The sequence below is a fragment of the Mesoplodon bidens genome (assembly GCF_964165515.1).
Source record: "Mesoplodon bidens genome assembly, chromosome: 4".
In the NCBI taxonomy this organism is placed as follows: Eukaryota; Metazoa; Chordata; class Mammalia; order Artiodactyla; family Ziphiidae; genus Mesoplodon; species Mesoplodon bidens.
Window position 1 is genome coordinate 152,995,225 of NC_138160.1, and position 25,769 is coordinate 153,020,993.

Genomic DNA, 25,769 nt, shown 5'->3' on the forward strand with positions numbered 1-25,769 from the left:
AGAATTTCTTACCCTCTCCCTGTCATGAGCCTCTGAGGCCCCTCCTGATGTAGGGGCTCCCTGTCCTAAAAGGGCAGGAAGGTGGGGCAGGACCGCTCCTTGCCATCCCCAGAGTGACTCCCCAGCCCCTGGCCTCACCGTGGCCTGCCCCCTGCCTCTCCCCTGGAACCATCTCTCCCCCAGCAGATGCTTTCTGATGCTGCCCCTGCAAGACTCTGAGACAAAGGCGAATCAGCCAGACAGGACGTGTGTGCAATGGCACCCAGACTAGGGAGGGCTACCAAAGTGGGCAAGGTTGTTAAAAGCCCCGGCCCCACCTGCAGGGGGCCACTGCCCAACAGGGAGCAAAGTCACCAGAGGTGGGGTGCCCACCCAGAGATGGCCAAGCCGAGGGAGAGAGGAGGAACTTGAGCAGGCCAGGAGGGTGGAGCACTGAGAGGCACACTTAGGGTGGTGGCTCCAGAACAGCCAAGTACGCAGCACAGGCTAGGCCCACAGGCCAAGGGCCTTAAATATCCGGCCAAGGAGCTGGACTTTACCCTGGAGGCAGGGAAGGTTTTAAGTGGATGATGGGGCAGTTAGGTACAGTGTACCTGGGGGTTCCAGAGTTTTCTGTGCCCAAGCTAACTAGGCACGCATTTCTCACCTGAGTTCCCTCAGCCACTCTTGGGGTCTCCCTGACTCAGCTTCATGCCCGTGCAGGTGGTTGGCCAGCCTGGCAGTCCCAGTGGCACTTCTGTTCCCAGGCCAGGCTGGCGCCAGTGAGTCCTCAGAGGGAGGCTCAGGGAGGGACTGGCGGAGTGAGGTGTTTGGTGTCTTTGCAGCCCTGGTAAGCCCCGGCTGTCCCCCCGCTCTGTCACAGGCATCAGCCTCCTCATCCCCCCAGACGCCATACCCCGAGGAAAGATCTACGAGATCTACCTCACGCTGCACAAGCCGGAGGATGTGAGGTGTGGGCATGGGCCCTGCTGCTGGGACTGGGCGGGTCCTGTCCTTGCCTGCTGTCACTGTGACGCCCCTGCCCACCCCACTGTTGGGCCTGGTCTGGCCTGGCCCTAGGGAGGGCAGGGGAAGAGGGGTTCCTAAGCTCCACCCAGCTCCACAGCCCCTAACCCCAGGGTCCCAGGGTGGCCCACTGACGCCTTTCCCTTCCCACCCACGTTTCCCCACTTGAGGTTGCCCCTAGCCGGCTGTCAGACCCTGCTGAGTCCCATCGTTAGCTGTGGGCCCCCCGGAGTCCTGCTCACCCGGCCAGTCATCCTCGCCATGGACCACTGTGGGGAGCCCAGCCCCGAGAGCTGGAGCCTGCACCTCAAAAAGCAGTCCTGCGAAGGCAGCTGGGAGGTGAGCCCCAAGCCTCCTCCCCACCCCACCCCAGAGCTCAGAATGGTGTCTGGCTTCCTGCCTGGCCCTTGAGCCACGCCCCACCTCCCCACCCCCAGTCTCCGGCCACTCCTCAGAGCTGTGGTTGGCTGCAAGCTGACCCACCAGGCCCTGCCTGCAGGACGTGCTGCACCTCGGCGAGGAGGCGCCCTCCCACCTCTACTACTGCCAGCTGGAGGCCGGCGCCTGCTATGTCTTCACGGAGCAGTTAGGCCGATTCGCCCTGGTGGGAGAGGCTCTCAGTGTGGCCGCGGCCAAGCGCCTCAAGTTGCTTCTGTTTGCCCCTGTGGCCTGCACCTCCCTCGAGTACAACATTCGAGTCTACTGCCTGCATGACACCCACGATGCACTCAAGGTACCTTCTAGCCCCACCCTGCCACAGGGAGGCCGGCTCTGACGGCTGACCACCCCTGGCCCTAGGGAGGGGGCAGTAGAGAGGGGCGCTCCCAGCCCCCAGGCCTGGTTCACACCTGGGGCACTGCAGGAGGTGGTGCAGCTGGAGAAGCAGCTGGGAGGACAGCTGATCCAGGAGCCTCGCATCCTGCACTTCAAGGACAGTTACCACAACCTGCGCCTGTCCATCCATGACGTGCCCAGCTCCCTGTGGAAGAGCAAGCTCCTCGTCAGCTACCAGGTGCGGGCGCTCAAGGTGCTTGGAGCTGGGCACACCTGAGCTGGGCACACCTGATGCCACCTCTCTGTCACCCCCACCCCCAGGAGATCCCCTTTTATCACATCTGGAATGGCACACAGCAGTACCTGCACTGTACCTTCACTTTGGAGCGCGTCAGCCCCAGCACCAGCGACCTGGCCTGCAAGGTGTGGGTATGGCAGGTGGAGGGCGACGGGCAGAGCTTCAACATCAACTTCAACATCACCAAGGTGGGCAGCACTGCCATAATGTGCTCCCCCACTGGGCCTACACTGCCACCAAGCCCACCTCCTAGAAACCGCTTGGCAGCTCCCTCCAAGTCTCCCAGGGAGGGAGGTGCAGATGCACGTGTAGACAGATGCAGACGGATGCTGTTGGACTTGGGGAGGAGGAGATGGGAGCAGCAGGGAGGGGAGGGGGAGATGGAGCTGGCCTGGGGGCCTCGGAGGACTTCCCTGAGGAGGGACTTTTACTGGGCCTGGAAGGATGAGTAAGAGTTAGGCAGCAATGAGGGAACTGAGTGTGGAGGACAGAGGCAGTGAGAGGACAGCGGTGAGTTCTGAGGGATCAGCAGAGTCCTGCTGGTCAGCAGAGGGCGGCAGAGGTGGCCTAGGGAGGAGTGACGGGCTGGGAAGGGGAATGAGGTCAGAAGGCTCCTCTGCTCACTGGCTGTGTGACTGTGGGCAGGTCACTGCACCTCAGTGCTCCAGTGAGCAGGGCCCTGGCCCACCAGGAAGCAACAGTGCCCACGCTGTCCCCATGCCCTGAGGTGGTCCAGGAATCCCCCCAGCGTGAGGTAGCAGTGGGCTGGGCTGGGCAAGTTCTAACGGGTACCTCCACCCCTCGCCACTCCCAGGACACGAGATTCGCTGAGCTGCTGGCCCTGGAGAGTGAAGGGGGGGTCCCAGCCCTAGTGGGCCCCAGTGCCTTCAAGATCCCCTTCCTCATTCGGCAGAAGATCATTACCAGCCTGGATCCACCCTGTAGCCGGGGTGCCGACTGGCGGACTCTGGCCCAGAAACTCCACCTGGACAGGTGGGTTGGAGATGGGCAGGGAGGGGCTGTGAAGGCCACCTGCAGTCCAGCCTGGGTGGAGAGGATGGAGGGGCCAGGTGGACAAGACACACTCTGGGGCCTGTGCCCCAGCCACCAGCAGCTGGGGCATCCCCTTGGCTGAGTGAGGGGAGGCCCTGTCCTTGGGTGGTCTAGGAGGGTAGAGGCAGCAGCCTGAGGGAAGCCGGGCCACTGACGGGCTCCCCTCCCTTCTGCAGCCATCTCAGCTTCTTTGCCTCCAAGCCCAGCCCCACAGCCATGATCCTCAACCTGTGGGAGGCACGGCACTTCCCCAACGGCAACCTCAGCCAGCTGGCTGCCGCAGTGGCCGGACTTGGCCAGCCAGATGCTGGCCTCTTCACAGTGTCAGAGGCCGAATGCTGAGGCCGGCGAGGCCCACAAAGCCTACACTCTCACCAGCTTTGGCACCCGCCAGGGACAGGCAGAAGCCACCACAGGGGAGAGCTGTGTGGACAGGCCCCCTCCTGGCAGACCCTGTCCCCTAACACTGGCCCTTCAAACCCTGCCCGCACTCCTTCCCCTCCATGGCCTGCCTGGCCGGGCTGGCACTGCCACCTGCTCCGACTCTGCCCAGGGCCCAGGGTGGACAGTGCCTGGCGCCCGGGCCGGGCCCAGCCCACCTGTGTGTGTGCGTGTGCGTGTGATGCTACCTCTCCTCCTGCCCCAGCCAGGGGGCCGCATACACACGGGCACACATGCACACGATGGGCTCGGGACGTGGCCCCCCGGAGCTCCTGCCTGAGCTGGACCTTATGCAAACATTTCTGTGCCTGCTGGGTAGGGGCACATCCGAGGGGCCTGGCCTGTGGGACTGAGGGCCACAGCTGAACAGGGGGCGGCCCCTGGACTCAGGCACGCAACTACCACATGGGCATGTGCCCATGCATGTCCCGTGTGCTCCTGTCACACGCATCCCCCCACACGTGCATCTCATGCTGTACACCTGGAGGCTGCTCACGTCTCTCACGCCCGGTGTCAGTCCACATCTGCCTCTCACATGCTGCCCTTCTCCCACCCACCCAGGGACACCCAACGGCTCCTCCCCAATCCCCCCTGCCCACAGCCACGAGGAGCCCTGCCCAACGGGGCGTGTGAATATGCAACGGGAGTCCCAGGCTGGACAATGGCGAGTGTGCGTGCCGTGGCGTGCCCGTTCCTGGGGCTGGCCGGTGCCCCCTTGCGGGGCTTGTCATGTGAAGCTTGTGCCCTGACTCTGTTTTAAGTGCATTCGTGCACTTACACTTGGCCTTATGTACACAGCCTTGCCCGGCCGCCAGGGCGCGTAGGGATTTTAGCGGACGTGAATGTAAATAAATTATATATATATATTGCTAACCCACGTGCTACTTCTCTCGGGGAGAGCTAGGGGTCCAGGCCAGTGGCCATGGAGGGGTCATACATGGCTGTTTTGGAAGTCCTGGGTGTCTGGACCTGGCTGGGGGACAGATGGGGTCCCAGCCCTGGTCCAGCAAAGCTGGTTGCTGGAGACTTCTTCAGACACAGGTCATCTGGGCAAGGCGGCAGGCAACAGCGGTGACCAGGGCTGCACCTTTGCCGGACCCGTCCTCTGATTGCAAGAAGGTGACCACACAGCGAGGGGCCAGATCCCGCACTGTGGCTGCCACCAGGCTGGAGAAGCTGTGAGGGGGAGAGGCTGAGGTGAGGCCAGGTCAGCTGGGCCCCACCTGGCCATGCCTCCCTGCCCAGCCTGGCACCCAGACTCACTGAGGGTGCAACTTGTAGAGGGTTCCATCCACCCCCACGGACACAGTCAGCTCTTCCAGGCCCCGGTTCTCACGGATCTTCTCCACCACGGCAGCCACACCTGCCCCACAAAGCTGGGCGGCCCTCTGGGACACGGCCTGGCACACCTCCAGGACCATCAGGGCATCATCTGAGGTCAGGGACAGCCCCAGATCCTCCAGGATGGCTCGGACCTGCCTCAGGGCCAGGCTGTCACTGGGGACAGGAGGGAATAGAGCACAGAGAGGCAGGATCCTGCATGAGCGCCCCCCTCTCATGGCTTTTCCGTCCTCTGGGTGCACCTCCCTCCAACCAGCATTCCACCCAACGATAGAGTCCTTTGGGAGGTGGAAGGAGATAATGCAGGCCTCAGCACCTTTCAATCTCAGAGAGAAACTTGGTCTTGAAGATGTCCCTGGTCTGAAGGCGCTGGGTCTGCTGGCCCCGGAAGAGAACTCCAAGGCTGGTCAAATGCAAGAGGGTGTGGCGGACGATCTCCCCCAGGTACATGCCACTGATCATCTTCTCAAACCTGCATGAAAGTGTGTGTGCACACAGGGCAGGAGGCCCCAGCCCCGTGCCACCACCAGCCACCAGCCACATCACTAGTGCCAGCCACCACCAGTCACACCTGCCCAGCCCAACCCTCACCTCTGCTTGCCAGGGTTGATGGATGCCTGGTCCACACTTGCATCAAAACGGGTACCGAGCATGCTGAGAGAGCCATCGTCCCCAAAGGCACCCCACTCCATGTTGATGCACATGTGGCCTGAGTCCCCAGCCACACTTGCCACATTCCGGAGCTCCTCCATGTAGCAGGCATTGGTGCCAGTTCCTTCAGAGAGGCCAGATGGGGTGGAAGCCATTTACTGTTGCACACAAGATCCCTCTGAGCCCTTCCCACCGAGATAGCAAAATCTGGGCTCACTTCCTACCTCTCCATCTCCCCATGCTCATTGGCCTGCCCAGGGCCTGGTTCTCCTTCCTTCCTTGCATCCCTTTTTCAGACCCTGCCACCATCAAGCCCCCCGGGACTCCACTACTTCCCCTACCAGCACCACCATCAGTGCACCTCCCATGCTACCCCAGGGTGCTCCCAAAATGCCCGTCATTCTCATCATTCCCCTGAGAGATGTGTGACAGCAGGGGCTGTCACATGGGTGAGAGGCCCAAGCCTTCTTGGACTGGCCTTCCAGGTCTTTAGTCAAACAGCAGGTGCTGGGCCAGGAACCGGGGACATAAAAATGAGACACAAGGAGCTCCACAGTGGCCAGAGGCTGGGCAATGAGCAGCCAACTCTGATACTTCCTGTGTGTGGCCCAAATAGAAGTGCAAAGAAAAGCATCATGGAACGCCCAAGCACAGGTGAGTCTTCCTGCCTAGAAAGTCAGGAAAAGCTACAGAGAGGAAGTGAGATTTGGATTTGACCCTGAAGCCAAGAAGCTTAGACAGAAGGCATACCCTGGGTAAAGGCTTTTCTTTCTTCTCCCCAACACACAATCAGCTCTAAGCAGGTGTGTTGGACCCTGGAATTACTCCATCCAGTTGTTCATTCACACAGCAATCTGGGCCTGCCTCTCTCGAGCACCTCCCGGTGTCAGACACTATGTTCAAGAAGCTCCCAGTCTCCTTCGAGGCTGCCACATACCTCCTGCTCTAAGAGACGGATGTCCAAGGAGCTATGGGATCCCTCCTCCCCCATCTAGCCAAATTCCTTTTTTCAAGGCTTTCTTTTCAAGTCTCACTCATGTCAGGACCCCTTCCTTTCTGATCTTGGCTTGTTGCCCTGGCATTTAGAGTCAGATTCAGCTCTCTATGATGGCCACGTGCTCTTCTGGATTCAACCCTCACTAAACAGTCAGTTCCGAGAAGGCAGATATTTTTCCCTGCTTTATGTGTCTTCCTGTCCCTTCATCCAGCCCCCAGGTGGCCACAGGAGAGGTGCTTAATAAAAACTTAGAATCTTGGGGACTTCCCTGGCGGTCCAGTGGTTAAGACTCCACACTCCCAATGCAGGGGGCCCGGGTTCAATCCCTGATCAGGGAACTAGATCCTGCATGCCACAACTAAGATCCCTCATGCTGCAACTAAAAAGATCTCGCGTGCCACAACTAAAGATCCCACGTGCCACAGCTGAGACCCAGTGTAGCCAAATAGATAAATATTAAAAATAATTTTAAAAAAGACTTAGAATCTTGGACTATTCAAAGAACCATCTCAACTCATTCTCTGCACACACACACCCCATCACTGGGGTCCCACCCACTTCCAAATACTCTGTAGGCCGTGAGCCAGGCATAATGCTACACTTTGTCCCCTCCCATTTCATCCTCATAACCCCTTAAGACAGGCATTATTATTATCTCCACCTTAGAGATGAGGAAACTGAGGCTCTGGTGATTTGCCCAAGGTCATACCGGTGGAAGTGGTAGAGCTAGTATTTCCACCCAAATCTGTATGACTCGAAAGCTCACGTTCATTTAACAGCTGGGCAAACTGAGGTTCAGAGAGCTTAAATGACTGTGAGTCAGTAGCTAAGCTGGGCTAGACACCGAAGCTCCAGACCCTCAGCCCAATATAGTGTTCCAGGGCCCCATTGAGTCAGGTAGGAATGATGCCACATCCCCAAGGCAAGGGGAATGTCCAAATCAACAGGAGGCAGTAAATTAGCAACAGGCAGTAGGGGCACAAAAGAGCAGGGCCCTCCTCACCTACGATGAGGCCGACCTCGCAATGGGGGTCCTCGTAGCCACAGGACATCATGGTCCCCACCGTGTCATTGACAATGGCAACCACATTCAGTTCCACTGCCTGCACACAAAAGGATGCTGCTAGTTGCTGGGCAACGTGGTCGTCACAGCAACTAGCACTGGACCCAGAGGTCTCTACTACAGAGGGCCCCCCACATCAGGCAGCGGGAGACCCTTTGCTCCCTTCAAGGCCTGTTGCACCAAAGCACCCCTGCAGGCAGACTAGTTACCTGTCTGCGCCCGATGGCTTCCCGCAGCAGACACACAACATCTTGGCCCTCACAGTCAGATGCACTGAAACCCTTTGTCCAGTTCAGGAGGATGCCCTGGGGTGGGACAAAGAGGAAGCAGGAAGCTAGAGTTCCCTTGGAAGCTCACTTTGCCTCCCCAAAGCCTGCATCCCATCAGAATGCAGTATATGATTCCCTCCCCAGGGGGATTCTGTGCCTCCTCTGTCATACGATTAAGGGCCTTGCCTTCTGCCGCCTCCCAATTCCCCAGGAAGATTCCAGTGTCAAGAAACCTATTAATAACCATCCAACCTACGTCTTCTACTTTTAGTGCCAGAATGCTCAGATAGTTTGAGGTTCTGGCCATTTTAAGACATCTGCCCAGGGCTTCCCTGGTGGCGCAGTGGTTGAGAGTCCGCCTGCCAATGCAGGGGACGCGGGTTCGTGCCCCGGTCCGGGAAGATCCCACATGCCGCGGAGCGGCTGGGCCTGTGAGCCACGTCCGCTGAGCCTGCGCATCCGGAGCCTGTGCTCCGCAACGGGAGAGGCCACAGCAGTGACAGGCCCGCGTACCGCAAAAAAAAAAAAAAAAAAAAAGACATCTGCCCAGAAGGAATGGCCCTTTGTAATTGGGTTAGGAATGAACAGATCTGGTAAAATGAGTGCTGTGTGTGAGAAAGGGAAGGACAGAGAAGGCTCAGAGGTCCAAATGACAGCAGTATCTGCTCTTCCAGAAAGAGCTAGCAAGAGTCACTTGAAAGGAAGGAATTCTCAGAGTTGGGACGGAGCCGTGTCAATGGAAGATTCACATGCATGTTCCAGATACGAGAGTGAAGGATGAATGGAAAAGCCAGAAACCAGACACCTGGGCAGGACAGGAGGGGACAAGACAATTTACTGTGAGAAACTGACCTTAAATTGTGAACTTAGTAATGGGGGCCTAGCTGTTCTTTTCTTATTGTGCTTCCTCTGAGGGAGAGGGCAGGGGAACTATTCCACCCACCATTAGGAGAAAATGACTGCTCTGCCCAAAGTAGATGCATGGAGAGCAGGTCTGGGAATCTTTGGGGCAGGAGATTTTAGACATATTAACTGACATTTCCCCCAGTAATATTTCCTCTTATTCCTTTCCCCATAAAACCACAAGATAGAGTGCTCATTGTCTCAAAAACAGAAACCAGAGAGAGTGAGAGTGAATGAGAGGGAGAGCCAGATCATGAGTAACAGCAAAGTTTCCCCACTCCCAAATGAGAGAAAGACCCCTGGTTTGGGGAAGGTGAGGTGGGCAGGAGTTAGAGCCAGGTTCTGGATGGCTTCCTGAGAAAGATGTCCTAGACCCTCCACCCTGGGCATGCCCCTGTGGGGAAGGGGAGGACACAGAAGGAATTTGGATAATCTGAGAACAGAGGCAGCCTCTGCCCTCCTTCCCCATGGAGGGGAAGGTAAGGTATCAAGGGAGTTGTCAAGACCCAAGAGAGCAAGATGCAGAGTCCAAATGGCTGGGGCCTGGATGTTACCCCCACGTCCCAGCTTGTCTGCACATTCTATACAGCAAAGGAGGGGCCCCTACCTGGATAAGGGGATCCCTGAATTGATTACCATTAAGTTTTCACTCCTGAAAAGAATGTGGGCTCAACATAGAAATTAAATTCTGTTAATAGGACCGTGTTTCCTGCATGCCTGATTTTGCACAGAGTCCCACCTGCTTCTCACACCTTACAAGGAATAATCAAAAGGTGCCAGAATAACTCAGGCTGGAGGAAGCAGGTGAGCAAAGAGACACTGCTGGCTGCATGATCCAAAGGAAAGCAGTGCACAGAGGCCCGCGTCTGAGAGGTCAGAGCGGGAGCAGAGGGCAGGCGAAAACCATAGGAAGACTGGCTGGAGAAGAGTAGGCAGAGCTTCCCAGAGACCACAGGTGTGGAAGAACCTGGTGGGCACCTTCAGGGCCAGCAAGCTCCTCATCACAGGAGCTGTTCAGCAGAAGTTGGGGGTATTGAGGAGGAGATTCCTGGGAGCTTGGATCAGAGGTCTGGGAGGAGCCGTCTCCATGGCAGGCCTTAGGTGTGTGCATGAAAAGTCTAGCATTCCTGATGAAGGATGCGGAGGTGTGTGCTGAGTGGGTGTTGTGTCTAGACCTGTGCCTGCCCCTCTGCCAACCCCAACCAGGCCCTGAGAAGGATACCAGCAAAGCCGGGAATAGGAGAGAGGGCAAAGAAACCATGCAACCACAAGCCCCTTTGAGAGACAGAACAAACAATCTGCTCCCTGTAGATACCCTCGGCATTACAACAGTGCTGTGGGTGAGACAGCCAGTGTGTCCTCCGGTCAGTCCCTACCTTGGCCTGCACTGCTCCCAAGTGCCCAGACCTAATGCTGGCTCCACTCTCCTGCCCACTGGCAGCCCCCAGGGGTAACCATGTCCTTCTCCATCCCACGCCTTTTCATGGCCCTGGATTCCAGGCCATTTCACCGCATCCCATCCACCTGGGCACATCACATCTGGGGAAACTGAGGCTAGGTGCAGGCCCAGCCCTGCAGGGCCTCCACCCAGCCCTCTCCCTAGCCCAGGAAGCCCTCTCCAGGCCTCCTGCCCACTCCAAGAAGAGTATGTTGGTGGAAAGCCCCTGAGGATGGCTTCCCGCAGCCCTCCCTCCCTCACCTGGTCCAGGCCGAGCTGCCTACACGGGAAGGAGAAGGTGAAACCCAGGGGGAGGCTCTGTCCACTCAGGCCCTGCTTCTGCTGGAAGTCCACGATGCAGTCCACAATGTGGTCAAAGAGCTGAGGGGTGGAGCAAGTCAGGGAGCAGGCTACTTGGCCCTTCCCTGCCCCCTGACATCAGCTCCAGGTTGTGGGTACCTGCTGCCCAGAGCCCTGGGCCACGCACTCCGGGATGGAATAGACCTGGCTGGTGATTTGCACACCTCCAGTGTCCACGCGCACCAGGAGGACCCGGAAGTTGGTGCCCCCCAGGTCCAGGGCCAGGAAGTCCCCACGTTCTGTGGGGCAGAGACCCTCAGTGCCAGGTCAAAGCTGGAAGCTCCAGCCCCACACATGCTGTGACCCCCAGGAGCCCATGTCCCAGCCCCACATTCAGGCCAAGTCCTTACCACTGCCATCAGGCGTGGCCCGGACGTAAGTGGGCAGCATGCGGAGGGAGGATGCTTCCCCTTGGAGTCCCTTGGCCATGGCCTCTCGCATCTGTGCCTGCACTGCTGCCAGCTGCTCACGGGTCAACCGGAATGGTGCCAGGGTCTCCTCCAGCAGGCACCGGTGGGCAGCCAGGCGGGCAGCCACAGCAGTCACCATTGCCACACCCTGGCCACCCCCGTCCATAGACGGTATGAAGGAGACATCACATTCGGGGGCCAGGAGCATCACTGTCTCCTGCAGAATGCTGAGGAACCTACACAGACACACATCAGGTGCACCCTGGCTTGGCACCTGGCCCTGACCCCCAGGGCTTGCGGAAGCCCCGGGCTCCCTCACTTCAAATCAGTTCAATTCTAAACCCATTTATGCACCAACCATACGCCCAGTGCCCCCAGTGACACCCTCCCTTGCACAACCAAGAGAAGCCTTTTTCTCTCCTCTGACCTCTTCTGGCCTCCCCAGCCCCTGTCTGTCTTCACTTTGCTTGGGTGCCATCCATACCCATCGGCTTGCACCAGTGGTACCAGAGTGCCCTCTGGGTGTGTATCACAAACACACACTTGTTTCTGCTACCTGCTAACACAGGATCATCTGTATTCCCAATACCTGGGGTGTCGCTCAAACACTCGGCCTCCAGTGGCCACAGCGATCTGAAGTGTCTGCTGCTCCCGGCTGTGCTGGAGACGGGAGAGGACGGCAGCCAGGGCAGCTGCACAGAGCTGGGCAGCCCGCGTGCACACAGCCGCGCATACGTGCTGCACGAACTCGGCATCTGAGGCCCTTGGGTTCAGGCCCAAGTCCTGCAGGATAGCGTGCACACGGGCTGCCCCAGCAGAGGGACTGGCAGGGACAGGGTGCTACTTTGGGGCTGAAGTAGCCCCAAAGCTCCCTGCCCCCACCAAAGCTCCATGGCTACCTCAGGGAAAGAGCATCCTCCCCATTCCCAAGTCAAGAACCCCTCTGTCGCAGCCCACTCGCCTCCCGCACTCACTCCTCCATCTCAGCCACATGTTCCAGGAGGATGCCGCCTTGCCTTAGCAGGGCAGGGGAGGTGTAGCCGCCAAAGAGGACCCCGCACCGGGCCAGGTGAGCCAGCACCAGCCGCACCAGCTCACCCAGGTACAGGCCCCCAATCATCTTCTCAAACCTACAGGCAGGAAGGGTGGCTGGAGAGAGCCTTTCCTAAGCCCTCAGCCCACCTGGCCCCACCTCCAAGAACTCCCAAAGAGGGGTCATTTTCTTTGCGGTCCCTGCTGAAGGGTCCAGAAGCAAATGGCCTCCTAGGAGACAGTGGGTATTTACCCAGACCCCACTGCCCCCTCTGGCTTAGATTAGGTTCATGGGGGCTCCTGGAGGGTGGAAGGACTCAAGGAGGGTAGGAGACTCTTTGCTTGGCTACTCCCAACCCCCAACCCCTGCCAGGGCTGGTCAGAGTCAGGAATAAGGGAGGGCCAAGAGTTAAAAACTCTTCGTTCTAGAATCCATTCCTTCTTTGAGCCTAGCCAGGGCCCCCCAGGATGCAACCTGGAGAGCCTAGGAGCAAACGAGAGGGAGGGGCCTAAGGGCTGGAGTACAGGGACAACAGAGCGGGAGGGGAACAAAGCAGTGATGGGGCTAGAGCAGAAGGTTAGGCCACCTCTGGGCACCCAGATTCAGGGACTCGTGGTCCAGGGTGCGGTCGAAGATGGTCAGCACTGGCCCCAGGGCCCCATCATCACTGAAGGAGCCCCACTCGACGCTGATGCAGACTCGGCCCCGGTCCTCGTCTAGCACTGCCACATGCCGTGCCTCTTCCATGTAACACGCATTGGTGCCAGTGTCTGGCAGGGACACCCCATCAGGGCCTGTCCACCAGGCCTCCAGGCCCTCCATCCACCATCACAAATGCCCGTGGCTCACCTACAACCAGTCCAACTTCACATGGCCCAACCCCTGGCTCGCAGCCCATCATGGTGCCCACTGTGTCATTCACCACGGCAACTACATCGATGCTGTAGGTCTGGACAACAGAGAGGACGGAGGTCAGGGAACCTGGGGGATGGGCAGGGCTGGGGCCCTGGCTTTGATGGAGACACACAGAGTCCCTGAAATGCGTGTCCGCATGCCCCACACATTTGCGTCACGTATGCTCTAGGCCTTCCCACTCTATAGAGGATTTTCCTCCCATCCCACCCCTGCCCCTTGGCTCCTCTGTCCCCAGCTCAGGCCCTGGAGGTCTCAGGGGCTCTCAGCCATCACTTCCAGAACACCAGTGCTCCCCACAGGACCAGGACAAGGGTGAGCAAACATGTCACCTTGAAGGCTGTGCTGTAGACACCTTGCTTGCTCACCCTGGTCCTGGCCTGGCTCCCCAAGCCTGCTCCTCTCAGCCCTGACTTCCAGCTACTCGCACAGCACCGTGGTGGCGAGTCCACACAGATCCAGAGTGGCCTTTCTCAGGCATCCAGACTTTTGAACATGCCCTTCTCTGAAATTCGACCTTCCTCCCCAGCCCCAGCTTATGCACCTGGCAAACTTCTCCTTCAAGTCTCTGCTCAAGTCGTAGTACACCCTTCCCTGTGCTCCCACAGTCATCGGAACCACATTCTCAACAGGGACAATCTTTTATTGGAATGCTTTCCCCACTAGACTTGTGAGGTCCCTGAGGACAAGGTCAAGTCTTTTCATCTTTGTTTCCCCCTACAGTCCTGAACGTTTATTTGACCTTTCTTAGCTTCAGTCTCCTCACCTATAAAATGAGAATGGTAGCAGCATTTACCTGAAGGTTACATGGATAAAGGGTATAAACAGGAAAGGAAAGCAGGCCCTCCCAGAAGCACAGGCACAGCCTACATGTGCTGGGCCCAGGCCCAGGCCCAGGCCCAGGCCACATGGGCATCCCTCCCTGCTACCCTGCCTCTACTCACTCCCTGCCTCTGGATGGCGTCTCGTAGCAACTGGACCACATCCTGGCCTTCCACACCACTGCACCTAAAACCTTTGGTCCAGGAAATGAGGGTGCTCTGGAGGCAGAAAATTCAGGTCAATCCTCCAACGACCTTCATGGGGCTGCAGCCCCTCCACCCACTGTCCCTGTAGCCACTCACCTTGTCCAACCCTGTCTGGTGACAAGGGAAGGAGAAGCTGAACCCAAGCTGCAGACCCTGATTGCCCATGGGGAGCGCATCCAGGAACTCAGATAGGCAGCGGGCGGCAAAGTCAAAGAGCTGTGGGGTGGGGTGGGGGCTTAGCTCTGCCCACTGGAGCCCCAGCTGCCCCCGGGCCCAGAGCCTGTGCAGTGAGTGCTCACCTGCTGACCAGGACCCAGCATCACCTCTTGGGGGATCACAAACTCCTGGCTTCGGGGCTCCATCTTGTGCCCCTCAATGCCCATCAGGGTCACCCACAGAACACGCAGTGAGGCCCCTGTGGCTCCCAGCTCCAGCACCACGAAGTCTCCTTGCTCTGTGGGAAAGCAGGTCACAGAAAGGCACGCAGCTGGTGAGACCAAGCCCTCTTCTTCCCAGAAACATTCCCAAGGCCTGTGAAGTCTCATCAAGGGACCTTAGCGATGGAGAAAGGGGTAAGGAACTCCCCCCTCCCCCAGATCAGAACCCTCTTACCAGTCCTGGCCACCCATGTTAGTCTATACCACCCACCAGTGCCATGTGGGGTAGACCCCACATATGTGGGCAGCATCCGGACAGCAGGGGCAGGGCTGGCCTGCCCCTTAAGGGCCTGCTCCATGGAGTCCAGGAGGCTGGTTTGGATCTGCCGCAGCTGTGCCCCTGTCACCTTGAACTGCTGCAGGCATTCCTGTACCTGAGGAGAAACAGACCGATATCTGGGCAGGAGCCCTGTTGGCCTAGCGAAGTTCCCCCACTCCAACCAGGACAGAGGCCAGCCTGGCCCAGTTCATACCTCCCTTCCCTAGCCCAGACCAGCACCCCTCCCTCAGCTTCCCCAGGGGCTAGCCTGAGCCCTGCTTGAGCCCACTGTGAGCCTTGCTGAGCTCCCCAGCACCTGCCCAGCCCCACTCCTCGCCTCTTCACACACCGTGGCTTTCTTGCTGCTCACAGCCTACACCTGCTCCTGCACCCTCAGAAAGCTCCTTTCTGGTGGGAAGACCCACCCACTTCCTCCTGCTCCATTCCCTTGTGGATCCTTTCAGCTCCCTCCAACTCCCTCTACTTCTTTGAATTCAGGGCTGGCAAGACCTCTCCCCTGTCACCCCACCAGTGATTTGCTCTGGTTCCCCAGGACCCAGAGCCGAGCTGCTCAGTGAATTGTTGTTAGATGAGCAAATGAATGAACAAATATGTGGATGAACTTCAGGTTCAAGAGCTTCCCTCTTCCGATACACTCCACTCTGGAGCCCGAGCAAGCCCGGCCAGGAGAGTTTGGGGGCCACACCGTGGAGGACAGTCCTCCCACAGTTGGCCATCCTTCACACAGACATTGACTGAGCCCCTAATATGTACCCAGCACTATTCTAAGCACCATACACTGCACACCCAGCTGAGTCTGTTCTTGTGGAACTCAATTCCAGTGTAGGGGGCAGAAAATAAGCACAGAAACATGTAATATGGTTCTGATAGTACTGGTAGAAAAGAAAGGCAGAAATAGAAGTTCAAGAGTGACCAGGGGAGGAAGAGGTATTTTTGGATATTGGTCAGGGAAGGTCTCCCTGGGACGGTGACCTAAATGAAGGAAGGGAATGAGCCATTTGAAGATATGGGGGAAAAGCACAAAGGGTTTTTCTTCAGAGCAAGGGGATGGATTTTGGGGAAGGCTGGCCAGGCGCAGATCAGAGTGAAGGGAGTGGCGGGCAGACAGGGGAAGCAGAGGATGGGACACCAGGTTCTTTTCCAGCAGAAGCTTGAGTTGGGGGAGCTTAAGAAAAGCTCCAGTATCTCACTTCTCTGTGGAAACCTCCCTGGGACAACCCTCTGACCTGTCCTTCAAAGAGGCCTCAGCAGCCTTCCTGGGTTTGTCAGAAGGTCCCAGCCCCCGACTCCATTCTCCCAGGCTTAGCCTTTCCCAGGTCCCCATTGCCTGTCTCATAGGAATTCCATTCCTATGACCCGCTACCCCACACTGGGCCCATATCTGTAAAGTACCACTCAGGCACCTGGATAAGGAGGCAGGGAGAGCCAGGGAGGAGAGGCTGCCAACTGAGGGAGATGGGGGCAACTCAGTCCCACCCCTGCTTTAAGAAGAGAACGGGAAACAGATCCCTAAGGAGGCAAATGATCCTAACTGGAGTCCACATGTTCAGTTCCATATTCACATTACTGCTTCCAGTAGCCATGCATGCTAGGAGGAGCTATTCCTGAGTCACAAATGAGGAAACTGAGGCTCAGAGAGGTATAGTCATCTGCCTAATCCAAGCAGCTATTAAAGGGCAGAGTGGGACTTGAACCCAGATCTGATGTAGAGATGTTTCCACATAAATGTGAAGCCTTATAAAAACTAATAAAAACACCTGAAAAGAACCCAAAGCTGATGAAGTTTGCAGCAAAGAAACCCCCACAGGACGTGGGATGGAAAACTTACATCTGAGTCCTTGCCCTGCCACTTCCTGGCTACGTGGCCCTGGGCAAGTTAAACTTCTCTCTGACTTAACAAGAGAATAACAATACTCAAAAGCATCCAGGAGCCATGTCTTGTTCATGGCTGTATCTCAGGGCCACAAGGAGTGGCTGGCTCTCAGGATTTGTTGACTAAGTGGTTGTGGTGGCATAAGAAAGGGGATAATGTATGTGAAAGTGTAAAGTGCTGTTCAGATGTGAGGGGTGTTTTATTATTGCTTAATGACAACAGCAGAGTTATGGAGAAGTCAATGGCTTGGGTAGATCGCTATTTTTCTTCCTTTTCCTCCCGGCTGCAGTGAGAGGTGCAAGAGGAGTGACTATGAGATGGCAGAAGCCTCAAGAAACACAAGAGGACTTCCCTGGCTGATGCTGGTGGGTGCACAGCAGCCAGGAGAAGCTACTGGAGTCTCCCCTCAACCTCCCCCAAGAAGAGTGGGGAGAGACCTCAGCCAGGAGAGTGAGGAGCAAAGCATTAGAGAGAGGGTGGATTCAATGCGGCCTCAATGCTGGATCCTTTGACCAACTTGCTGTGTCAGTCAGTCAGGGCCCACCTCATCTCTCTGAGCAGGTTTTCTCCTCTGTCAAGCAGGAACAAAAATAGCACCCACTTCTCAGCGATGTTTTGAGGACTGAGAAGAGTAGATGCGAAGGGGTGAGACAGTGGCTGGCCTATAGAACATGGGTTCCCTTTCCTCAGAGCACAAGGTAAAACCAGCCTGGGGAGCCTGACTGCATGTCCCCTCTGGTGACAAAAAGAGTCCTGGCAGAAGGGACCAGGAAGGGACTCAGATGGGACTGGGCTCCAACCACACATGGTTCTTAGATCATCATGGGAAGGGGAGCTGAGGTTGAAGCCTGCAGTGCTGAGTGGGGGCCCAAGGCCACAGGAAATTTGGCATCCATGTGAAGTTCCCCCAAAGCTGAAGAGAATTGTCTTTAAACTGCAGGTGTGTGCAATAGAGCCAGCAGGGTGGGTGTGGGACCAGCGCCAGAGTCTCTAGAGAGTGGCGTAAAGTGAAAGAGGTGATGGTGGCAGGCCCTAGAGCAAGCCCTGGCAGGGCAGACACCACGGCACAGTCATTGCACCCTTCTGTGGCCCAGCTAGGGATCGTGCACAGAAGAAATGTTTACAGGGTCTGGGGAAGACGTTGGACAAGGGTAAAGTGGGAGCATGAAATGCAGTGAGGGGTGACACCCCTCTAGTTTGGGCAACAAGCCAAATCAAGCAGGTTTCAGAATGGGCTGGAAAGCTAAAGAAACTGCAGGGAACGATTCAAGAACCCTTTCATGGATGCCTCCTCTGTGCAGGTCCTGTATCTCCATTAGCTCACTTAATCCTCCAGGGGTGGGAGGATTAGACTTTATTTTCCTCCATTTCACTGTTGACGAAGAGATGTGAATTGACTTACCCAAGTGTTTCCTGCTAGAGGGTGTGGTAGGCAAGGGCTTCTAAATCTTGGTCAAGATGACAGAAAAAAGAGAAACTCACTCTGAGCTAACCTGAGGCACAATAACCTTGCTGCATAACCTCCAAGTTGAGTTCAGCACTGAAATCCTCTCTGTGTGCCTGACTTCAGTGGCCACGTTGAGGGGTGAAAGATGTGCAGGAATAACTTGAGAAGTGGGAAAAGGAAGGGCTTTAAGAACACAGCTTTCTATAAGAAAAACGCTGGAGGGTCCTTTCTAGATTTTGGAGATGAAACACCTCTCAGCTCAAGCTCCTGTCATGCCTTAAACTCAAGGTACGTTGCCTCTCCAAGCCCCCTTCCTCGGCTGTAAAATGAGGAGATAACCCCCACCTTGCAGTGGTGTGGAGCCTTGAAGGAGAAAGCTACTAGATCAGATATGAAAGGCTCAGTAAACAGGAAAGGGCTGCATGGGTGTGAGCCAGTGACCGCATGGCATCTTCTGCTGCTCCTGCTCTTGACAGCCTTGAATAGGCACGAGACAGGAACCCAGCCCTTAACTTACCAGCTCAGAGCTGTTTGAGGGGCAGGGCAAGCCTTCTTGGGGGCAGCTGGGGGCTCCTTCCCGTTGCTGCAACCCTAGAGACCCAATGGAGTCCATGTGGTTCCACGGTGGGGGGTGACCTCCTATGGGAGAAAAGGGTTCCCGGGTGAACCACGTACTCCACAGGTTGTGATGAACCTCGGAGGCTGTGATGCAGACCCTTAACTTTCTTCCTTCTGAAGGCGACCAGGAAGGAAGATGTGGGCAGAGCTCAGAATCTCTGACCATCAAAATCCTTTAGTAAACAACCAGAAAGCCCTCACTTTCCAGAGCATGTACAACAAAAGAGCACTGGGAAGGCTGATTTCTAATCCCAATGCCATTCATTCATTCTGTCATTCATTCACATTTATCAGTCCCTAATGCCTAATGTGCCACATGCTAGGGTACAGACGAAGCAGACGTAGGCCACACCCTCAGGGACCTCACAGCTTTACCAATAATCACAGTATGACTGACACAGGCAGTGACAGAGATGGACTTGCTGCTGTACTTAGGAGTTCAGGGATGTGCTAAAGGTTTGGAGCAAAGGGTGTGAGGTAAGGAGGGGCCAAAGACCTGCTGGAGAAGCAAGCAGGCTGGCTTGGCACCTTCATGCCAAGTTAAGGTGTGTAAACTTCATGCTGAAGAGAGAAGTGGACAGGGGTGGATCTGTGCTTCAGAAAGGGGTTCCACTAATGCCATGACTTTGGGCAAATCATTTATGATTTCTTTGCATTTCAGTTTCTTCATCTGTAAAAAAACAGGAGAAGATAATACCTACCTTCACAAGGTTGTCATCAGAATTAAATAGAGTATCGCTTCTCGGCCTTTTGGCTAAGATCAAGTGCAGAATTAAAGAGAGTAACAACAGGGAAAATGCTTTGGGAACTGTAATGTGCAACATAAATGTCAGGGTGGGTTTTGGAAGGTGGGGTGATGCTGAGCTGAAAGAGCCCTGTGCTCATAGTTGAGGATGCAGCTCCTCACAAAGCAGCCACACCAGGTCTCTCCATCTCAAGGCCTACTTTATTTTCATCTACATATAAATAAAATGGGGACCAGGAAGTTTCCAAAGGAGCCTTCAATGATTCAGGTGCCCTGCAGGGGTGGAAGAAAAGGGAAATGCAGTGGAGGGCCCAAGATGGGCAGAAGGCATCTGGCTACTCAATTATTTCACCTCTCCTCCTTTAACAGCAGAACTTCAGGAAAGTTATCTTCCCACCTCTGCAACCCCTCCCCACCTGCCACTCCCCTCATGTCCATGAATTTGCCCTCCCCATGGTCACCTATGATCTCCTGACTGCCCAATACCAGCCTTTTCCTCAGTCCCCATGCTTTCACCCTCTCTCAGGCATGCAAAGCCATGAGAATTCTCTTCACTTCAAAATTCTCTTCTCCCTTGGCTGCGACAGTCAGTCTTCCCTGGGCCTGCTTCGCGAGTCTCTCATAGTCTTCAATAACTCCTTCGCTCCTCTCCTCTTACACAATGGGGCTCCCAAGTTTCTGGCCATAGTCTTCTCCACACTCCCTCTTCATCTCACTCATCCCCAAGGTTTGATTAAAACCTGTGTGAAGGTTCCCAAATCTACCCGTCCTGAGCCAAATCCCAATTCCAATGGTCTGTTAGCATCTCTGGATGCTAGAGAAGCCTCCTCAAACTCAATGGTCAAAGCCACATTCATTTCTTCCTTCACTTTTCCCCACGAAATTCTTCTCGTCCTTCACCTTGGCTGGAGGCATTCATGTTGCCGCTATACATCCCTGACCCTCACTTCCTCTACGCAGTAAGTTCTCAGGCTGAAAGAGCTGAGCGCGGAAAGAGCTCCCGTGTGTCTCCACCTCCCAGTTCCCACAGCCACTGTCCTAGACCTTCCACCCATCTGATTATTCCAACAGCCTCCTAATCGATATTCGTGCTCCCATGTGTCCATCTCGTCACCTTACCCACACCAAACATGTTACCAGAGTGATTGTGCAAAAATAGATTTTATCATGTCATTCCCCACAATGTGAGGTAAGCCGTCACACTGTGATGGCTTCTACTGCAGAAAAAAAAAAGTCCCAAACGCTCTGTGACTTTGCAACCCCCTCACACTGTCCTCAACCCAAGCTTCCTCTCTTGCTACTCCCCTTCATATTCCAGCCACATTGACTATGAGCTTCATCCTGTCTCCTGCTGTCCAGCCTTCGTTCACAGCCTTCCCTGGAATTGCTGAGTCATCTTTGCTTCTTCAATGCCCAGCACAGGGTTTGGCATAGGTAGGTGCTAGTACAGCTTTGAAAAATTGAGAGGTGGGGAGTTCTTATTCAGAGAACCAAGAAATCAGTTTCCAAAAGATCTCCCCAAGGTCACATATACCTACACTCAGGGTCTGTCACATCTGTCAAACATATGTTCCATATATGTTAGAGGTCCGTTTTGAGGATAAAATGGGGTAACTGAGGCAATTACCTTTGGGAAGGGCCTAGGGCTACACACATGGTGAGATTTCACTCTCCTTTCGAGGCCCAGCTAGCTCACTCACTCATTCATTCACTCCCTTATTCATTTCTTCTTTTATTCAACATTTATTCAGCACTTCTACATACCAGAGACTGTGAAGCTTCCCCCAAGTAACCCCACTATTTACACTCCCAGTAAATGTATTCATTTCTGTCTCTTCCAGCTGAGAGTTCCTGTGGGGAGGGACATGTCTCCCATTATCACTAGATCCCCAGAACCCAGCCCAGGGTTTACACGTTTGAATAACTGTGGGCCTCTTGGCTTAATTCAGCTGAATTAGCTACATGGAACGAGCCTTCCTTCTGAAAGGTATCCCAGGACCTCTGCCAAGGATAGGAACCACTAGCGAGGACCAACCAGCTTAGCCTTTCCAGCCTCCACTCATCCAGGATGGACTAAGCAGGAGAGATGAGGGTAAGGAAGGTGCTAGAGCTGAGGCAGGCAGGAATTAGAGGAGAATCTTACCTGGGAGAAGCAGCAGTTGGTCACTCTCCTCAGACCTGGGCTCTTCTCTCTCAGTATGAGATGTCCCACTGAACTGCTTTGTACTCAAAAGTGAAACTCACGAGTAATCTGATTTATAATGTCACCAAGCCCCACCCTCTCACTAGACACCAGCTAACTCAGGGAGGTGCACTGCCCTCTGAGTCTGCCCTAAGAGGAGGCCAGATTAGGCAGGGCCATGGTGCAAACTTAAGCAAGATCGCCACAGGAAGTTGGGAGTCCTGAAATGGGTCAAGGAGCCTGGGATATCCCCTCTGCAATGCTGGGAGCTCCATCCATTTTACAAACACTGAGTCCACAGTGGTTCACCCCTGGAAAGGAGCTAGAAGAGCATAGCCTGGGAAATATGTAGTCCAATGGACAATTTTCCAAAATGTGTAACAACTTACTAAATGAACAAGAGGCGATGTGGGAGCACAAGAGGAAGAGGCTAACTCTGCCCCAGAGTGGGCAGAAGTTGAGGAAGCTGAGCCCTGAAGGAAGAGTGGCAGTATGTCCTTGCATGTACAAAACTGTGGAGCACAAGGCACCTTCGTGGAATTGGGGTGCAGCTCCAAGGACCTCAAGAGGATACATGAAGGTGAGGACAGATGGTGGGAGAGGAGGCAGCCAGGCTGTGGAGTTCAGCCTTTAGTCTACAGGCCAAGGAGGGAGAGTAGGTTCACACCATGGGGCTTCTCTACTAGAAGGGGAAGAGGAATCTCAGCTGCAGTGGGGCTGTTGGCCACCAAGCTGGTTTCCCTGAACTAGTCTTCTTGAATGTACAGAAAGTTGGGGTAACACTGTGCTCACTGCTGTGGTCTAAATACTTTTGCTCCCCTCTCACCTAATTCTTATGTTGAAAACCTAATGCCCAAGATGACAGTATTAAGAAGTGGGGTCTTTGGGAGGTGATTAGGTCATAAGGGTGGAGCCCTCATGAATGGGATTAGTACCCTCATCAGAGGCCCCAGATGGCTCCCTTGCCTCTTCTGCCATGTGAGGATACAAGGAGTTGGCGGTCTACAACATGGACGAGGGCCTTCATCTGACCATCTGGCCAGGCTGGCATCCTGACCTCAGACGTCCATCCTCCATAACTGTGAGAAATACATTTCTATTGTTTATAAGTCACTCAGTCTGTGGTACTTTTTAATTGCAGCCCAAATGGACTAAGATACTCACCATGGTAGGAGACTAGACACGCTGCACCAATTTTCATTCCAGGGAAATTGGTGAGCAGATACTTTAAAACTCCAGGCTACCTCATCAACAGTAACCCTACCGTTAACCATAAACAGTACTCTGCCTCCACATGACACCAGGATAGAGACCAGGGATGATGGCTGTTGAATCAGTTTTGGCATAACTGGGCCTGGAAACATGCCACATATCAACGCTTCTGCACAGTTCACTGTGTAGCAATCAGGCATGTAGGCTCTGAGATTGGGAATGGGGATGGGGAGGATAGACTGGCCATCATTCACAACATAGCATCCTGCCTAGCCTGGGGCTCCAGTCTCTCTCAACTTCTTAGTGGGGAGAGAATATGGAACTGAATGTGAATGTGATTCATGCTGACAGTCAGTTTGCAGTCTCCTGATCCAGGGTGAGGATACACCCCTGACAAGCAATGCCAGGGCTCTTTGTCTGTGTTTCTAGAAACCTATGTCTATTGCCCCAGCAGCAGGGGTCCCAACATCCTAGGCAGAGTGTCAGGGAAGGTCTGTGTCAGGGCCTATGGAGGGAGGAGGCAGTCTGGGCTTGAGATCTGTGAACAACTATGACAGCCGTAACTGTAGCAGAGGCACAGCAAGGATCAGCCGTTCTCTTCAGACACCAGATGGCCACTGACCAAAAAAGGGAAGGACAAGTCCTCACAAGGCTCCTCATGGCCCCTTAGTGCCAATCTCCAGCTGTCCAGGAGGAACTAAGGAATGGGGAGAGGCAGTCAGCTGAGGGAAAGGTGGGCTGTAGCCCAGGTACCACGGCTGGGACGAGAGCCAGGCCCTCCCTGCTCCGATCTGCTCACAGCCTTGCTTCTCACAGCTGACAGTGCCCCACGGCCAGGCAAACAGGCCCCAATAAGCTTCTTGCTATTCCCTCCATGCCCTTTTACTCCAATGTGCCTTGCAGCTCTCCTATACCCGTCAAGCTGCTTGTTACTGTTAGTTTTTTGTTTACACTGATCTGTCTGGAATGACTCTCCCTTTGCGCTCTCCAGCCTTTTCACCTAACTTTTCCTCATCCTTTAAATTACACCTCAGACATCGCCAGTGCTGGGAGCCTTTCTAGACAAGCTCCTCCTGGCCCTAATCCCAGCCGAGTAGCAGCCTATTGATCCCATAGTGTCTTGATCTCCTTGTATCATGGCATAGACTACAGTCTATTAAAAGAATCTGTTTGTCTCCCCCCACTGTACTATGGGCTCCCAAAGAATGATTCTTATTTATCTTTGGAGCCCCGGGGCCCAGTTCTGTATCTAACGTGGGATAGATATCAGTTAATTTTTGTTAAATTGAAGAGCCTTCCCACAACCTCAGTAGTCCAGGGCTTTTGAAATTGAGAGGAAATAAGTAACCTCTTCCTGCCTTCCTGGTACATATGGCTTCAGCAGCCTTTCCACTCTGGGTTTGTACATTCTTCCATCTTCCCACTTGGTACTACCATCTACTTACTTACCTGCCTTCCCCTCACCCCAATTCCCAACTTCTAAATCAACTTAGGGCCAAAGCTTCTCTGCCTCACAGGTGAGAATGAGCCCACCCAAACTTAAAATTTCCATTGAGTTTTGTGACTCAAGTGGGAAGTAGGAGGTAGTGTGGTATAGTAGAGAGAATCAGCACTGGTGTCAGACAGACCTGGGTTTGAATCCCATCTCAGTTACCAGTTGTATGACCTAGGTGAATTCCTTCACTTCTCTGAGCCTCAGTTTTCCATGTATAAAACATAGAGACTAATGCCTTAGGTTGGGCTCCTCCAGAAGCAGACCTAATTTGAGTGCAAAAGGTTTAATTGGGAAGCAATCAGGCCAGGATTAGGATTAGGGCAATGCATGTGAAGTGCCTAGCTATAAAATGTAGAGAATCCCTCTTAGGTTCACATAAGTGTCAACGCTGCCTTAACATGAGCCCAAGAGTGAGGGCCCCTCACCCTAGTCCCAGCCCTGATCCAGGAAGCACTGACAGGGGAGTTGTAAGTAAGATAGGAAGGGAAGGAAGCCAATAGAGCATACATAATTAAGTTGCTGCTGGGAGCCACTGAGGCTCAATCCCACAGGGGAACTCTGGGAGACAGGTAGAATGCATCCACCTGAGGTGAGGAAGCTGGAGAATTTATCCTCCAACTTCCATCTTTTACTGGCTGATGGCTGCCTCAGGGGCCCTCACTCCCCGGCACTCCCAGCCTGTGCCACACACTAGCCTAGAGAAGTGCTAAGGCAGAGAGTTACAGGTTCTTGCAATAGGACCCTGCGGGTATGTAATAGAACAGTGAGTGCCCAGGGGAAATGGGCAAGGCACAGCCTCTGCTAGAGGGCTGTTATAAGGATGAAATGAAATAACACAACCACAGTGCCTAACACAGAAGTTACCTTCTCTTTCCCAATTTATCACAATAGCTTGTGAAGTTCTTGGAGCTTCCCAGCTATTCATGAGTTGACAACACCATCAGAACAGCTGCTCCCCATCTTTCGGAAGAAGCAAAACAAAAACAAGAAACAAAACCCAAAAACCCAGGGGTCCTAGGCAAGCTCTAAACACCCGAGCTTGCTGTGGAAGGCTGGTGCTTGATGGAACTAAGGTAGTCGAACTGTATCCTCGCACATCCGCTCTTCACCTCTCTCTGGCTTTTCCTCCTCTCACTGCAACACTACTTACGACATACAAAACTAGCATCACATTGAGTAACGACTGCTGCCATTCACTCACCTTCTATGAGATACCGTGCTTTTACCCACATTATCTTACTCCTTAGAACCCTGTAAGATTTTTCCCATTTTCTAGAAGAGGAAACTAGGTCTCACAGAGGTTAACTTGTATCAGAAGCAGGGGTTCAGACTCAGGTTGATGTCATACTCTTTCCACTGACTTTGTCTTTTCACTGTCTTACTAAGGCCCCTCCCACAAAACCATTGGTATTGGGAGAATAAGACAAATGAGCAGCTTTTACCAAAGATAGAGGTGGGAGGGCCTGGGGAGATGGCTGTTTCCCCCTGACTCCACACTAGTTAA

At 54.7% G+C, this 25,769-nt stretch overlaps 2 protein-coding genes across 3 annotated transcripts in view; one reads left to right on the forward strand and one right to left on the reverse strand.

The window, feature by feature from the left end:
* UNC5A (unc-5 netrin receptor A) overlaps nucleotides 1-3,472 on the forward strand; it is a gene marked incomplete at both ends in the record, with an annotated part of 62,543 nt that extends 59,071 nt beyond the window's left edge. For both annotated transcript variants that reach the window (XM_081232312.1, XM_081232313.1), the window contains 7 exons: nucleotides 863-950; nucleotides 1,176-1,344; nucleotides 1,505-1,738; nucleotides 1,868-2,017; nucleotides 2,101-2,265; nucleotides 2,892-3,070; nucleotides 3,307-3,472. In XM_081232312.1, the coding sequence (XP_081088438.1) occupies nucleotides 863-950; nucleotides 1,176-1,344; nucleotides 1,505-1,738; nucleotides 1,868-2,017; nucleotides 2,101-2,265; nucleotides 2,892-3,070; nucleotides 3,307-3,472 (1,151 nt within the window). The remainder of the gene's footprint in view (nucleotides 1-862; nucleotides 951-1,175; nucleotides 1,345-1,504; nucleotides 1,739-1,867; nucleotides 2,018-2,100; nucleotides 2,266-2,891; nucleotides 3,071-3,306) is intronic.
* A 938-nt stretch (nucleotides 3,473-4,410) lies between these two features.
* On the reverse strand, nucleotides 4,411-21,661 carry HK3 (hexokinase 3). Its single transcript, XM_081232830.1, has 19 exons — nucleotides 21,520-21,661; nucleotides 18,531-18,652; nucleotides 14,625-14,787; nucleotides 14,276-14,430; nucleotides 14,073-14,192; nucleotides 13,893-13,988; nucleotides 12,886-12,985; nucleotides 12,623-12,806; nucleotides 11,978-12,133; nucleotides 11,593-11,826; nucleotides 10,944-11,239; nucleotides 10,693-10,832; nucleotides 10,495-10,614; nucleotides 7,833-7,928; nucleotides 7,564-7,663; nucleotides 5,504-5,687; nucleotides 5,229-5,384; nucleotides 4,835-5,068; nucleotides 4,411-4,747 (listed from the first exon to the last, which is right to left on the reverse strand). Exons 2-19 carry the CDS (start codon nucleotides 18,624-18,626, stop codon nucleotides 4,603-4,605), a joined length of 2,775 nt encoding a protein of 924 aa, XP_081088956.1. The 5' UTR covers nucleotides 18,627-18,652; nucleotides 21,520-21,661; the 3' UTR covers nucleotides 4,411-4,602.
* Nucleotides 21,662-25,769: the final 4,108 nt, after the last annotated feature.